At 39.9% G+C, this 17,101-nt stretch overlaps 1 protein-coding gene and 1 long non-coding RNA gene across 10 annotated transcripts in view; one reads left to right on the top strand and one right to left on the bottom strand.

Annotated features, from left to right (window-relative positions):
- Positions 1-17,101, top strand: part of LIN52 (lin-52 DREAM MuvB core complex component) — a 119,740-nt gene that overhangs the window by 42,094 nt on the left and 60,545 nt on the right. The window contains exon 6 of one of the 9 annotated variants that reach the window (XM_082451952.1): positions 5,949-11,450. The exons of the other annotated variants lie outside the window; for them this stretch is intronic. Within the exon in view, the coding sequence (XP_082308078.1) occupies positions 5,949-5,968 (20 nt within the window). The 3' untranslated portion in view covers positions 5,969-11,450. Of the gene's footprint in view, positions 1-5,948; positions 11,451-17,101 lie in introns of those variants that run through there. 9 annotated transcript variants of the gene reach the window in all.
- On the bottom strand, positions 851-4,387 carry LOC309655989. The gene is made up of 2 exons (XR_014261110.1): positions 2,351-4,387; positions 851-1,241 (listed from the first exon to the last, which is right to left on the bottom strand). It is a non-coding gene; the product is annotated as an uncharacterized lncRNA (long non-coding RNA).

Here is a 17,101-nt window from a genome sequence, read left to right as displayed (position 1 = left end):
TGGCGGTGCTGAATTCTCTTAACTTTTGCTTATCTGTAAAGGTTTTAATTTCTCCATCAAATCTGAATGAGATCCTTGCTGGGTAGAGTAATCTTGGTTGTAGGTTTTTCCCTTTCATCACTTTCAATATGTCCTGCCACTCCCTTCTGGCTTGCAGAGTTTCTGCTGAAAAATCAGCTGTTAACCTTTTGGGGATTTCCTTGTATGTTATTTGTTGCTTTTCCCTTGCTGCTTTTAATATTTTTTCTTTGTATTTAATTTTTGATATGTTGATTAATATGTCTCTTGGCATGTTTCTCCTTGGATTTATCCTGTATGGTACTCTGTGTGCTTCCTGGACTTGATTGACTATTTCCTTTCCCATGTTAGGGAAGTTTTTGACTATAATCTCTTCAGATATTTTCTCAGACCCTTTCTTTTTCTCTTCTTCTTCTGGGACCTCTGTAATTCGAATGTTGGTGTGTTTAATGTTGTCCCAGAGGTCTCTGAGACTATCCTCAATTCTTTTCATTCTTTTTTCTTTATGCTGCTCCCTGGCAGTTATTTCCACCATTTTATCTTCCAGCTCACTTATCGGTTCTTCTGCCTCAGTTATTCTCTTATTGATTCCTTCTAGAGTGTTTTAAATTTCAGTAATTGTGTTGTTCATCACTGTTTGTTTGCTCTTTAATTCTTCTAGATCCTTGTTAAATGTTTCTTGTATTTTCTCCATTCTGTTTCCGAGATTTTGGATCATCTTTACTATCATTACTCTGAATTCTTTTTCAGGTAGGTTGCCTATTTCATCTTCATTTATTTGGTCTTGTAGGTTTTTACCTTGCTCCTTCGTCTGTAACATATTTGGTTGTCATTTCTTTTTTTTTTTTGATGTGTGGTGCTGTATTCCTGTCTTACTGGTTGTTTGGCCTGAGACATCCAGCACTGGAGTTTGCAGGCAGTTGGATAGAGCTGAGTCTTGATGCAGAGATGAGGACCTCCGGGAGGCCTCACTCCGATTGATATTTCCCGGGTTCTGAGGTTCTCTGTTAGTCCAGCGGTTTGGACTTGGAGCTCCCACCACTGGAGCTCATGCCCAACCTCCGACCTGGGAACCAACATCCCGCGAGCTTCGTGGCATGGTTAAAAAAAAAAAAAAAAAAGAAAGAAAAAAAAGGAGCAGTACAATATCAAAGAATAAAAAGCAAAGTAAAATTAGAAAGATAAAAAATATATTAGGAAAAATAAAACTATAATTGAAACAACTGCAACAAGGTAAATTAAAACCACAACAGAAAAAAGAAACAAAAAAGGGGAGGGGGGGAAACAAGCCAAAAGGAGAGATCACTAACAAAGAATAAAGAATAAAATGAAATTAGGAAAATAAAAGATTTATTAAGAAAAATAAAAAAATCAACAACAGTGAATCAACAAGATAAAACAGAACCCCAATCTAAAAGAGGAAAAAAGAAAAGAAAAAAAAAGCCTTGGCTATGGGGGTGGAGTTTAGTTGGGGGGTGGAACTTAGGCAGGGGTCGGGTTTAGGGTGGGGTGGGACCTAGGTGGGTGGGGGGTGTGTGATGTTTGAGCATGGGGCAGGGCCTAGGCAGGGTGATGTTCAAGTGCGGGGCAGGGCCTCTGCTTAGGACCTGGCAGGAGGGGAGAGGCAGCATGTGGAAAGGAGGGCCTCTGGAGAGTGGAGTTCCGGAGTTTGGAGGTAGGGCCCTGAGTGAAGGTGTGTGCGTGGGGTTTAGGCCCAGCTCGTTAGAGGGGGTCTCCGAGTGTAGAGGTGGGGCCCTGGGTTGGGGTGTAGGTGTGGGGCTTGGGCTCTGCATGGCAGGAGGGAGGCTCTGAGGGCAGAGGATTAGGTCCTGGAGCCCAACAGGCTTCCCAGTGCCAAAGCAGACAAGGAAAGCACTGGCCCGGTTCCCTTCCGTTCCTTCATGCCCCTCCCCCACCATCTCTCCCAGGGTATCCCCCGTTGCTGCTGGACCCCTAACTGTGGGTGGGTCCTGCTGGGTGTAGGAACTCCTTTCCTCCCCCAGCCACCCCTCAGGGGTGCCGGTCCCAGAGGTCTGGCCTTTACTTTTGCTCTCCCTTCCCTCCCTCCCACTCCCTCAGGACCCGCGTGGCTGGAGGGGGCCTAGGTGGGCAGAGAATCAGGCCCGGGATCTCAACAGGTTTCTGGGGGTCCAGGTGGGCAGGGGAAAGCTCGCCATGCTCCCTTTTGATCCTCTGCCCTCCCCGTGGTTCCCCAGTTTCCCCCTTTGGGCCTGGGATCCCTTCCCCTCCCCCAGACGCCCCTCAGGGGCGCCAGCCCCGCCCTACCTCTACTTCTTCTCCCCCTTCACTCCTCCCACACGCCACATCATACCCGATTGCTGGGGGTTCCTCCCGTCCCCTTAGGTGTCTGTGGTCCCCCACCAGTGCCTGGTAGGTGCCCTAATTGTGAGGAGACAAGAATTCCGCGTCCTCCTAGAATGCCAATTTGACTCCGTCCTTCATTGTAGTTTTGATTTGCATTTGTCTAATAAGTAGCGATGTTGAGCATCTGTATGTCTTCTTTGGAAAAATGTCTATTTAGGTCTGCCCGTTTTTTTTTTTTTTTTTTTTTTTAAAGTTTTTTTCTTTTTTTAATTATTATTTATTTATTTATTTTTGGCTGTGTTGGGTCTTCGTTTCTGTGCGAGGGCTTCCTCTAGCTGTGGCAAGTGGGGGCCACTCTTCATCGCGGTGCGCGGGCCTCACTATCGTGGCCTTTCGTTGCGGAGCACAAGCCCCAGACGCGCAGGCTCAGTAGTTGTGGCTCACGGGCCTAGTTGCTCTGCGGCATGTGGGATCTTCCCAGACCAGGGCTCGAACCCGTGTCCCCCGCATTAGCAGGCAGACTCCCAACCACTGCGCCACCAGGGAAGCCCCTGCCCGTTTTTTGATTGGGTTGTTTGTTTCTTTGCTAATGAGTTGTATGAGCTGTTTGTATATTTTGGAAATTAAACCCTTGTCAGTTGCATCTTTTGCAAATATTTTCTCCCCTTTCATAGGTTGTCTTTTCATTTTGTTGATAGTTTCCTTTACTGTGCAAAAGTTTTTAAGTTTGATTAGGTCCCATTTGTTTATTTTTGCTTTTATTTCTTTTGCCCTGGGAGAGTAATCTAAGAAAATATTGCTACAATTTATGTCAAAGAATGTTTCACCTATGTTCTTTTCTAAGAGTTTTATGGTGTCATGTCTTAACATTTAGGTCTTTAATGAGTTTGATTTTTGACATGGGGTTTGGCTTTGGATGTGAATTCTCCATTGTATAGACAGCTGAATGCATGGATGAGTGAGGAATGAGTGAAAGGTAGGACATGGAAATAGGAGTTTGGCTATTGAGAGGGAGAAAGGGTGATAGCGAGAGGGAGAAGTGGAGTCAAAGTTTCTTGTTTGCTTTAAGACAGTAGACTTATGTTTGTTTAAATTCTGGCGGCAAAGATGGAAGACAGTGGTGAAAAGGGATAAAGTGTAAGTAAGGTTCCTGAGAGGGCTTGAAGGGTTAGGGTTTAGAGCACAGGTGTACTGGCCTTATATTGAAGAGAGCTACTGGATTGTAACAAGAGTAAAGAGAGAGTAGATGAAAGTGCAGGTTTGTGAGTTGATGGGAAGGTGAGAGAGTGCCTCTATGTTGGATCACAGATTTTCCTTTTCTGTATCTCTCCACTTTAAGTTATATGAACATATGTCAGGAAATAAAGAGTAATTAAATATGCTTTTAATACTTTTTTTAAAATTAATTAATTTATTTATTTATTTTTGGTTGCGTCGGGTCCTCGTTTCTGTGCAAGGGCTTTCTCTAGTTGCGACAAGCGGGGGCCACTCTTCATCGCAGTGCGCGGGCCTCTCACTATCGCGACCTCTCTTGTTGCGGAGCACAGGCTCCAGACGCGCAGGCTCAGTAATTGTGGCTCACGGGCCTAGTTGCTCCGCGGCATGTGGGATCTTCCCAGACCAGGGCTCGAACCCGTGTCCCCTGCATTGGCAGGCAGATTCTCAACCACTGTGCCACCAGGGAAGCCCTAAGTATGCTTTTTTTTTTTTTTTTTTTAATGTTTTTGGGTTTTTTTTTTTTTTAATTAATTAATTTATTTATTTATTTATTTATGGCTGTGCTGGGTCTTCGTTTCTGTGTGAGGGCTTTCTCCAGTTGCGGCGAGCGGGGGCCACTCTTCATCGCGGTGCGCGGGCCTCTCACTGTTGCGGCCTCTCTTGTTGCGGAGCACAGGCTCCAGACGCGCAGGCTCAGTAGTTGTGGCTCACGGGCCTAGTTGCTCCGCGGCATGTGGGATCTTCCCAGACCAGGGCTCGAACCCGTGTCCCCTGCATCGGCAGGCAGACTCTCAACCACTGCGCCACCAGGGAAGCCCCTAAGTATGCTTTTAATGCAGGATGGCAACCAAAAGTTTTAACATGATTTAGGAGTTACGTTTTTTATTCTTAAGTACTCTGGTTTCTTGTTTGCCTATGCAGGCCATCCTGCAACAAATAACCAGCTCAAATCTCACCCCCCATTGTCCAATGTACTTTGTTAGATACCACAATGGTGCCTTGCCTGGGTGTCAGTAATCTTGAGTATATTCCTAGTGTCAGCTTAGGAGTGCTTCTAACTGAGATTTAAAGGATAACCAAGAAAAACACTTGTTTGTATTTACACAATGACTTTTTTTTTTTTTAGAAGTAAAGAGAGTTTTCTGGCCTTAAAGATCTCAGTTTGGAGTGTCTTACTCTTTTCAAAATAACATCTAGTGTGGGGAAAATCAGCTTCTAAAATGTAAAAGCTCTGCTGGGTTTTCTTTAGAATAAAAATGGTCGTATAGCATTGTAGAGAAGATTAGAAATGGTGTGAGTGAAGTGCTTAGCATAGGTCTAAGTAAAGCAGCTAGATTGTAGTGCAAATGATGTAACTATATACACGGTTTATGTCAAAGACTATAAGAACAAGAGATATTGCTTATCGAACTGAAAAGAATTGTTAAAGAGTCATAGAATCTTTTTTGTGATATGTATTTTAAAAGTTAAATATGAGCTTTATTTTTTTCCTACTATAAAACAATACATATTCATTGTAGAAAATATAAAGGAAGCAAAAATCACCCCAAATCACAGCATCCTAAAATAGGAATCACTTTTAACTTTTTGGTGAACACTCCTCCAAATCCTCCAAACTTTTCTTTCTAAGAGGTATTATACACATATACATGCACATACACATATATGCATATACATATATATATTTTTTTACGTACATGGCATCATGCTATTCCTTTTCTACAACCTGCGTTTTTGACTTAGTGCATTGTGAACATCTTTCAATACCCATGAAAACATAGCAAAATCATCAGTTTTATGACTGTGTAGAATACCATTATATGATTATTTATAGTGTATTTCATTAATTCTCTCTTAATGGACATTTAGGTTGTTTCCAGTGTTTCACTAAAGTAAATCATGCTGCGATAAGCATTCTTTACTCTAGATCAAGGTGAATGGCACATTAAAAATTTTTACATATTGCCAAAGTGACCTCCAGAAAGGCTAGTCCAAATTATATTTGTAAGGACAGTAAATGAAAGTACTTGCATTCCTACATCTTATAGCCAACTCTAGATATTGTGAAACTTTTTAGTACTTGTGCATTTTATAGATGAAAAATTACGTTTCAGTATTTTTTATATGTATTTCTTTGATTGCTAATAAAGTTATGTTTACTGGCCACTTGTTTCTCCTCCTTTTATGAATTTCCCCTTATAGTTCTTATCTACTTTTCTGTTGGTTCACCCTCCAGTATTTAAAGGTGAGGAAACTGAGGTCTAAAGAAATGAAGTGACTTAGACCTTGGTCACCCAGAAATTTAGTGGCAGAATTGGTAATCATAGCATGTTAGAGCTGGAAAGGAATCTAAGAGATCATCAAGTCCCAACGCTCTAATGTTACAGATGCAGAAACAGAGGCCTAAAGATATTAGGTGACTTACCTAAGGACAGCCACACAGCTCATTAGTGACAGAACCAGGAATCTGAATCATGTCTCATGAAGAGGGAAAGGCAAGTAACATTTTTGAGCCTGCTATGTTTCTTACATGTACTTTTTCACTTAATTCTCTCTACTATTCTGCTGTTATTCCCATTTGAACAGATGAGGTAACTGAGGTTCAAAGAACTTCAGTGATTTGCCCAGTCACACACCTAGTTATTTGCAAAATGGCCTAGAATCCAAGTCTTCTGATTCTTAATCCAAGGGTAATATTGCCTCTTAGAGTAGTAACTGTCGATAGTAGAGTTACATAGTAGATCTGTTTCTTGGCTTCATTCAGATATTCATTTGATAAAATATGATTTGCCTCTTAGGAGCTTGTAAATAAAACTCTGCCTCTGTTTAGTAGTTCTTATTTGATACTGGACACCAATCTGACCGTGAACTAAAGGAACTTATCATTGTAAGCAAAAGCTGATTAGAAGCCATGTCTAATGCGTATTGAGTGAATAGAATTGAGATCCATGAGCTAGATATGACCTAAGTTTTGTATGGTAGTGATGTCTGGGTTGAAACTCTTAGTCTCATCTTATAATTATTTTTATTCCATAGAGAATAAAATCTTAATATATAAGTTGAAAATGACATTTGGGTTCTCTGAAGTGTAAAATGGATCTCAAATCATCAAGGGGTCAAATAGGAACAAAATCGAAACCATGTCGATTGCATCCTCCATATCTCTAAAAAAGCCTGTTCACCTTCATTTCTTGACAGGGCACAGAATTTCAAAATCATATTAGAGCTAATTTGGTTAGGGCTCCGTCCTATAGAGATGTACAAAGATGACTATTGACTTGTGTATAACTTTGTTGACACTCTTGGTTCGTTCATTTATGTGGAAGTTAGTTGGTAAACTCTATGTTCTCCATTTCTGCTTTCCAGACAGATCTTGTGTTTGGGTTGATGTTTTTTAAACCTGCTAGTTTCATATAAGTAAGTTGGGAAAGTGGAAGAGTGCAGCAAGTGATAGAATCATTTTTTCCTTCACAGAGAATTTTATAGGCTTGTTGAATAGAGGGACCAACAATTAACTCACATTATTCTAGTCTTCAGCTCAGCAGTAGGGATCTATTAAGCTTATTATTTAAGAAATAAACATTATTTCTTATCTTTGGTATTTTTCTGATTTACTTTATTGGAATAAGAGTTAAAGTTTAATTAAGACTTCTAGATTCTGGTAAAGTTTGGAGGTTTTGTTTTGTTTCACCTTTTTTGTGTGTGTTTGTTTTTGTTTTTCCCTTCCCTCTTGTAGCCTTTGTCACTAGAAGAATGTAAAAAAACAGAGTTGGGTAGTTGATGGAAGTGGTATAGCTAAAACTATACCACTTTTAAGCTCATGCAAAGATGGTTACATAAAGAGAATAGAGCATTAATTCAGTCTATTAACAAACAAGTATCACCAGAAGTAACTCCTATTCTAGTATCAAACATAATAGTCCTTTAACATCTCCTTTGGAATGTTGAAAAGAGATGAAATGAAACCTTCAGAATGGTCATTTATAGGGGAAGAAGAAACCTCCACTTTCATTCATCCATTGTAGCTCCACTTTCTCATTTTAATGCTCAGTCCACAGTGGCTATGGTGAAAGATGTCCTGCACCTACAGAGATGGCAGTGGAGAGGGGATATCACCTTTCTGTTTATTGCTTGTTGCAATTTGGCCTGTTTACAGACAGAATTGCTGTGTGGTTGCTTCTAGTGGAGAGCAAAGGAAATCAAGGTAGCAGCAAGAAATCAGCATTTACACATGACCTGTGAATTGGCTAATTTTTAACATGCAGTTAGTTAAGAAATGATTACAGCCTGAGGAGTCATGACCTCAACTTTTCATCATCTCCATTGGATTGTGCCTCAGTTTGGAAATGAAGGAGGTATACGGGAAGTTTTAATTGTACCTGTGTGATTTATCCCTAGTCAGCTCTTTAATTTCTTCTGGCTGTCTGAGGTTTCCGACATGCTGTAAATTTCCCCAACTTTTTCATTATCTGCAATTTCTTTATGACTCGTGAATCGGAGTGGAGAGAGAGTGTGGATTTACAGCGGAAATAAACATGTCCATAAAGTCTGTATCTGTGTCAGTAATTGTACTGCTGTCAGTGACTGTCCTGTTTTACAGGCCTCTCTTGGGAAAGGAACCGGCTTCACTACCAGCAGCAGCAGTGAAGTGCTTGCTTTGATTTGCATTAACTTGCTGGGAGATTAGGTAGGAATGGTGGGGTAGGAACTGATACTGGACCTTGGCCTCTCTTGTTTGTTTGTCTGTTTGTTTGTTTGTTTAAGGTCAAATGACTTCATGTTGGATAACTGTATGTTGAAAATAGAACATGGACAATGTTCATTTTCTAAGTGAAAATGCAGCTTATTTTTTAATATGGTAGATATGAAAAATCCTTTCTAACTTCATTTTACACAATGCATTTAAGATGATTTTCCTTTTCTATCGCTCTTGAGATAATTAAACTTGGGTCTTTTTTCCTCTTTCCATTTTCCTTTTCTTAGAGTTAAAACATGGGATTTCTCTTTTAGAACATTCATTCCTCTTCAAGAGTGGAGCCAGCCAGAGTCTTGATGATGACTGTGTCTGCCATGTCTTAATTCTCAACTGTTAATGGCTCTTTCCTGACGGCTTGAGGTGGTGTGCCCTCAACCATTTGCCGTGAGAAAGGAAGTCTTAAAATAGAGAGAAATTCTTCATATTCCTGTCTTTAAAGACCCTTCAGGAATTCTCTGGTGTTTGCTTTTTTTATAGCAGTTGTGAAAAGAAACTGAAGTTACAAGAAGCCCTTTTAAAATAGATGGAGAAGCAAACATATACTTTTCTTTTTTACATTTGATATTTGAGCAGATCCCTCAAGAATCAAAACTGTCCTTGCATATCCTAAACTTTCTGCGAGGTAGTTTAAAAGGGTAGGAGGTGGCAGTACAGTTTAACAAAGAGAGGATAAGATGCATGATAAATCTCAACCTTTAGTCAGCCCATGAGTCCAAATAATATGGAGAGTTATCTAGTTGATAACTTTTACCACCTTTTACTTCTCTTCCTTCTTCTGCTTGCATTCTTTTTGCCATCTTTCTACCAGTAGATGGGAGAGGGAAGATTAAAGGAGATGATATAACACATAATTGTTTGGCTTTTTTCCACAAGCTGTGGTGAAAAGTATGGTTAGAGAAAACTATGGCTAAAATGAAATTTGAAATTATCTGTGGTTTTAATTCTTTATCTCGCCCATTGCCATGATAGAGTTTCTTCTTACTCAACAAGGGATAAACTGCTTTCTTTGAGTGAGAGGAATAAGCTACTCACACCCTTTAGTTACTGTTAGTGAACTTGCCCTCTGTTAGAACAAGGACCCTTTTCCACTCATTTTCTTCTTTCCCATCATGCCAAGCAAGTGTTCTTCATGAAATCGGCTTGTGAAGTTACATTGTTACCTAATTCTAGTTTGGGAAAACATCTAGTACACGGCTTACTAGGTCCAATTTAACAAACATGAACAATAACCTAAACCAACCAACCAAACAAAACTTCGAGTTATCCTCTTAACTTGGTGCTGTAACATCCTATTTTGTTTTATAAACTTAAAAAATTGTTTTCTTTAGTGAATGCCATATTGGAAGTGCTTGACATCCATTTTGCTGTAGACTTTTATTTTTTCTTTTGTCTTTTATCCATTTTATACAACCCAACTATAAACACATTAAGTTTGGACTAAGATAAGGAGTTTCATCTGTATGCCTGCCTGCTCAATTAGTCAAAAGAAGAATGAGATGTCCATCTAGGTCTGACTATAGAAATAAGCTTTCTGATTGCTCAGGTTGAAAGGCTTGTTATTACTAAGACTTTCTCCTCCCCCAAAATAGTTTTATAGGTGGGGAAAGTGTAGTATTCTAGCTTTGCAAGGGAAGCATTTTTCTCCTGGTTGAAGAGAAAATAGTTTATGGTTGTCTCCTTCCGTTTCTGCTGCCCTCAGCTGTCAAATTCAGTAAAAACAAGGGTTTAGTTAGCCAACAGTCTCACAGTGTTGGAGGATAATGACATTAACAAAGAAAAGAGCAACACAATAAAAGATTATTTGAATACTAAGTTGTATACCGGCTAGTCTCTGAAATGGCTCCACAGCAGGGATTGGTAACATTGTATTAAAGGTTTAATAAACATAGGCACTGGAGAGTGATTCAGTAACATGTCTCACCCTTGAGAAAGCTCAGGCAGTGTCTTCCTCCCTCTCCTTAATCAGGCTGAGAATGGAATCCAAGAGTAGCCAGGCTTGAAACTAAAGGCAGGGATGGAGTATTGATCTGTTAACTATTTGTAGAAAGGATAATTCTTGGGTGGAAATCCTCCTATGGTGGTTTACTTTTTTAAGATCCCAGACTTCCTTGGAGCTATAGGTTAAAGATAACTTGTTTCAAACTACCAAGTAAATGAGTATCAATGCCATGAGTACGTCAGAAAAGAAGACCCTCTCCACTAGCTTAAGAAGAAATCCCCTTGTCTTCTTTTTCTCCACTAGTTTATTATGAAAAAATTTTAAACATCCAGTGAGTGCCCCATATTTATATATGATGGGAATATTTATTTATTTATTTATTTATTTATTTATTTATTTATTTCCCCCCCCCTCCTTGAACTATTTTGAAGTAAGTTTCTGACATCAGGCACTTTACCCCTAAATACTTCAAGATACATCTCCTAAGAATAAGGACAGTTTCCTAAATAATAATGCTATCATTACATCCAAGAAAAATTAACAGTAATTGCAAAATACCTAATATCCTTCCACATTGAAAATTTCTCAATTGTCCCTAAATTTTGTGTAGCTTTCTTTTTTTTTAACCAAGATGCAGTCAAAGTTAAGGCACTGTAAATGCCAATACATTCTTGATAGGAGAACATTTAGTGCTCCTATCTAAATTCTGCACACCAGCTCTTTTAATAAATATTTACTGAATTTTTCCTATGGTGAACATATATTTACTCAAATGACTATCATTTTCCTCTAGAATATTGAGTTTCAAGTTCTCCCTTTACACCAAGCCTGCTTTATCCAGCTTCCTTAATCTATTTCTGGTATTCTCCCCTTCTCCTAGCAGAATTAGCTGTAGAATTGATCTTTTCTCCAATAACTACTCCACTCCACAGAGTAATATTTTTGAAGCACAAATTGACATGTGACCTTATTCCCTTCTTAAAACCCATCAATGGCTTCCCATTGCTCTTAGAATAAAATAAAAAACCTTTAACTTGGCCTTACAGCTCTGCATGACCTGGCCTTTGTCACACCATGTTCATCTCACACCATGCTTCCCTCTCTGAGGGAAACTCCTAAAGAGGAAAAAGTGAGGTAAGAATTCAAGGAACACTTCTTGGAAGAGATGAAACTTAAGTAGAAATGGCTACTTATTTGGCTAATATTTGTGTACGGGAGGAAAGAAGACACTTCCAACTGAGAAGCAATTTGGGGGTATGAATTGGTTAGAGTACTAGAAAATGTGGTTGGAAAAGTGAGAAGGAGCTAAATTGTGGAAAGCCTGAGGAATCATTTTCAAAAGTCTGGTAGCCACCCCTAGAGAGAATTGAAGGGTGATTTGGTGATGGGTCTAAGAGACCAGCTAGGAAGCTGTTGCAGTCCAAGAATGCAGTAACTGCTTGTACTAGATAGGAGGGTATGAATGCAAAGGAAGGTTATTTGCGGGGGGAAATAGATATGAAATTGTAATAGACTGGAGAGACATGAGTCAAAATGATTTCAAGATTTTAAGCCCTTGTGACTAGGAGAATACAATTTAAGGTAGAAGTGGGTATGCATTATAAAACTTCAGTTTTTTTTGCCGAAGTGTCATTAAGGCATCATTGAAATGAATAACTTAACTATCAAGGTTATAGGGTAAAATATTGTGGCTGTCAGGTCTATTAGAATGAGGTTCAACTACATATAATAAGAAATCCAAAATAATTGTGGCTTACACAAAGTAGAATTTCTTTTTTCCTCACAAAAAGGAAGGCTGGAGGTAGTTAGGTACAGACTGGAAGGGGAGCTCTACAGTGTCATCAAGAACTGGGGCTTCTTTCTTTTTACTCCACTTTCTTGGTGCCTGGCTTCCATCCTAAAGGATACCTCCTGGTCTAAGATGACTGCTAGAGATCTAGGCATTGGGCCTGAGGTGTAGGCCAGAAGAATGTGAGAAGGGAGAAAGACAAAAAGGGGTACCATACAACTGACTCCTTTCCTTTTAAGCAGCCTTCCTGAAAATCCCACAGAATTCAGTCATCTGGACTGACTGACCTAGCTGCAAACAAATGTAATCTTTTATCCTGAGCTGTAATTTTGCTGGGTAAGAATTGGGGTTCTTTTAATAAGGAGGAAAGGGAGAACAGGTATTGGGATAAGCAACCAACATTCTCTGCCACAGGGAACAAGAGACCTGTGCAAGAGCAATGATTGGTCAGTAGAAGTAGACGAATGTGAGGTGATGGTTATGTTGAGAAGCTCAAAATTAGTGATTTTTGTATGGATGGATGTTAATTTGTGAATTGGACTTCATTCTTATAATTTGTTGGTTATCTTGTGTGAATTATAAATAAAGGGTAGGGACTGTTTCTGTTTTCTTTACAGTATGTTTGGTATTCCAAAAATGAGTAAATAGCTTTTAAGAGATCTTGCAGACCTTTGTCTTTGGGGGGTTGGTTTCCAAGGAAGTAAATAGAAGATCTCAGGTTTTTTGTTTTGTTTTTATTTATTTATTTATTTATTTATTTATTTTTGGCTGTGTTGGGTCTTCGTTTCCTTGCGAGGGCTTTCTCTAGTTGCGGCGAGCTGGGGCCACTCTTCATCGCGGTGCGCGGGCCTCTCACTGTCATGGCCTCTGTTGTAGCAGAGCACAGGCTCCAGACGCGCAGGCTCAGTAGTTGTGGCTCACAGGCCTAGTTGCTCCGCGGCATGTGGGATCTTCCCAGACCAGGGCTCGAACCCGTGTCCCCTGCATTGGCAGGCAGATTCTCAACCACTGCGCCACTGGGGAAGCCCCATCAGCTTTTTTTTTTTAATCTTTAGGAGGCCAACAACTCAAGAAATGGTCATCTTTTTTTTTTTTTTAATTTTTTAATTTTTTATTTTTTTAATGCTATTCTTGTCTGCTTACATTCTTACTATGTATGTATGTATGTATGTATGTATGTATGGCTGTGTTGGGTCTTCATTTCTGTGCGAGGGCTTTCTCTAGTTGTGGCAAGCGGGGGCCACTCTTCATCGCGGTGCGCGGGCCTCTCACTATCGCGGCCTCTCGTTGCCGAGCACAGGCTCCAGACGCGCAGGCTCAGTAATTGTGGCTCACGGGCCGAGTTGCTCCGCGGCATGTGGGATCTTCCTAGACCAGGGCTCGAACCCGCGTCCCCTGCATTGGCAGGCAGATTCTCAACCACTGCGCCACCAGGGAAGCCCATGGTCATCTTTTAATATTGACTGTTTTTAGTAGTCAGCTTATTAATACTTATGTCTACTCAGCAGGTTCTGAGTAGATATTTCTAGTTATGAAGAGAAACAGTTGGTTCTCTGATTTCCACATATTTATCAAGATGCTAAGATAAAAAAAAAAAAGATTGTTTAAGCAAAATTTTGTTTTATGCAATTGGCCTGGACTAGGGAATCCAAAGGCTAATTTTTATCTTCACTGTGTCTCACATAGCCTTGATTATAAAAGTCTATCAATATTGTTGAATGAATGATTGAATTATTTCTAAAGCCTGATATTATGTAGGCTCTGGTGATATTACTGTTTAACATAGTAGACTTTGCTTTATAGCCAGTAAAAAACAAAACAAAACTGTAATATCCTTTATTAATATATTACATAATATAATTATTAATATAATTACATATATTATTAGTAAGCTATTTTTATAATGACTATATTGCTAGTTTAAAAAATCCAACTCCTAAGAATACTTTTCAGCAAAATACGTAAATAGATTCATTTAGAAGCACTTTTTGAAGACTTGGCCCCAAATGCCAGATAAAGCTATCAGATTTATGCTATGCTGCTTAAAATAGTGAAAATCAGTGTTTTCCTCTTCATGTTTTGAGACAACTCCTTACTTTCCTTGTAGCACTTTGTCTGCTGCAGTGTGCATGATTTTGCCCTACTTCTGGTAACTGGATTCTTATCCTCTCAATAGCATCAGTATTAAGCCAGCCTTCTTTACCTCCTCCATCCATATTAAGCCTGTCTTGGAAGGAGTCTGTTTATTGGATAATAGAGCTACGCTGGGGCTCTATGACAGTATCTTTTGCTGCCTCCTTAACTCTGGAGCATTAGAACAAGATAAAAATGCCCTAAAGCCTTTTATCTGATGTCTGGTGTAACCTGCTGAAAGCAGGAGTGCCATTAGTTTATGTTAGAAATCAAATGGCCCTCTCCAGTGCAGGAAGTACTGATTAAAGCTGAAGTGTCCCTGGAGGACTCTACAGCTGTCACAGGGGTGGTAGCTGCCCTCACCAAAAGGGATATCTGGGCCAGAGGTCCCAGTGGGGTGGTGCCTTAAGAACATGCACGTGGCTGCCCCAGCTGTTCTGCTTTGCCTAATGAATTGTTTTACAAGAAGAGGCTGGGTATTGTCATCACAAGCTGCCTTCCTTAGGGACTGGAGCAGGCCAAATAATAAGTAATGTTAGTGATGGTAATTGAAAAGTGATGGCTCTCCTGGGATCTTTATAGCCTGGAGCTGGTCGGCACTTGTGGATTGTCTTGTCCTACCCAGGCCCTTTTTGAAGTGTGCCTTTTTTTTTTCTTCCCAGTTTCATGATAATGTTGTGATTTTTTTTTTTTTCTCCCCTTCCCACTGTAGAAGTTTATTGGCAGAGGCAGTTCTTAGGAACATTATAGTGGCTTTAAGTACAAAAGGAACAGCTTTGGCTTTTTCATTAAATTATCAACACTGCAATAGTAAAAAAGGGCCACCACATCTTCTTAGTCTCTTGGGGAACCGCTGCAGAGATCTCTCCAGACTCTTTCTTTTTTATAAATTTATTTATTTATTATTTATTTTTGGCTGTGTTGGGTCTTCGTTTCTGTGCGAGGGCTTTCTCTAAGTTGTGGCGAGCGGGGGCCACTCTTCATCGCGGTGCGCGGGCCTCTCACTATCGCGGCCTCTCTTGTTGCGGAGCACAGGCTCCAGACGCGCAGGCTCAGTAGTTGTGGCTCATGGGCCCAGTTGCTCCGCGGCATGTGGGATCTTCCCAGACCAGGGCTCGAACCCGTGTCCCCTGCATTGGCAGGCAGATTCTCAACCACTGCGCCACCAGGGAAGCCCCTCTCTCCAGACTTTTACAAGAACATTTTAAACTTATACAGATAATTCAATCTCTTGATTTAAAAACTTTTTTTAAATAGTATGGGAGGATATAAAGTGAAAAGTAAAATCCTTACCTGCTGAACTTATCTGAGGAAACCACCAACAGTTTCTCCATGAACATTTCCAGACATTTTCTATGCATTAATGAAGTTTATATATGTTACCACACACAGATGAGGTCATAATACGTATATGTAATGTTTTGTAACTTGTTTTTTCCTCCCCACAATATATCTTGGATATCTTTCCACAGCAGTTCAGATAGATCTACCTCTTTGTTTCTCAATTGCTGCATAGAATTTCATTGTATGGATTTACCAATGCTAGACTCTTTGTTGACAGTTTGACTTGGACCTATGGGTGAATACTTACTGTACCAACCGGTTGCAATGACTGATTTGTGTTCTATGGTTCAACCTATGATTTGTACATGAAGTGATTTCCTCTCTTGAGGAATGTTGCCTTTAGTTCCGGGACTGTTTTAAAATAGAAAATACTAGAGGCAAAACTTTTTTGGAGGGATGGTGTGAGTCTTGTCATGGATCATCAACTGGACATATGTAGTGATTTGCACCCTGCTGTGTGTTTTAACTTCTTTGCTTAGTTAAATGAGAAGTGTTCTGTCCCAGATAGGTGGGGAAAACAAATAGCCTTTAATGGATGTTGTCTAAGGCATTGACTGGAGGCTTCCTCTAAAGTTGAATGAGTGTTTTCTCCCCTAATTTTCTACTTCACAAGTTCCAAGAATCAAGTTATGAATGCATTAATGGACTTGGGTAATGATTTGTCAGCACGTGAAAATGAGGACTTAGGTTTCTTGTGTAACAGCTTGGCTAACAAAGCAAGTTTGTGCCTCATGAACTTTAGGGCCCTTGCTAAGAGTGGCAGTGTGATGAATGAAGCAAAGCAGTTTTCCAGGAGCATTTCAGGTCAGTGATGGGAGAAATCAGTAGTCTTCTCAGGCAAACAGAAACCTAATTTTAGTTGCATCTGTCTTCAGTAGAATCTATGCAAATTGAGTGGTAAAAATTTTTACTTCCATCAAAAGTAGGAACATTGTAGGTCTTTTTTAACTCAAAGCCCTTTAGACTAATTCTCTCAACACTTCAAAGTTCTGATTTGCCCAAATGTTGAAAGATGTCATTCTAATAAATTGTGAAATGCCAACCTGTTTTGTTTCAAGTTTCTTACACGTTTTCCCTCTCCTTGATGTTAGTCATTTGAATTGTTATACAATGCTTAACTTAATACTTGGAGGCTATTACTAATAACAGTTACTATGTATACCCAATTTACTTCTTGTCCAAGCCTTCAGTATTCTTGGGAAACATAGGTATACAGAGATTTTCAGGGGCTCTTGTGGGCTGTGCGAGGTCCTCTAGACCTGCGCTGTCCAAAACGGTAGCCACTAGCCGCGTGTGGATATTTGAAGTTAAATTAATTAAAGTTAAATAAAATTTAGAATGTAACTCCTCAGATGCACTCCTCAGTAAATGCTCTCGGTAGGCACACACGGCTGCTGTCTACCATTTTGGATGGCACAGACATAGAACACTTCCATCAGAGGGCACTACTCTAAACTAAAGTTTGGCTAACTATGGCTCACAGCCCATTTTTGTATTCCCTGTGAACTAAGAATGGTTTTTACATTTTTAAAGCGTTATAAAAATAAAACAAAAACTGGAAGAACATGAGACAGCGACT

This window comes from Balaenoptera physalus, assembly GCF_965194825.1.
Source record: "Balaenoptera physalus genome assembly, chromosome: 2".
Taxonomy (NCBI): Eukaryota; Metazoa; Chordata; class Mammalia; order Artiodactyla; family Balaenopteridae; genus Balaenoptera; species Balaenoptera physalus.
The sequence above is the reverse complement of the archived record's forward strand: the minus strand, read 5'-3'. Positions and strand labels throughout refer to the sequence as shown.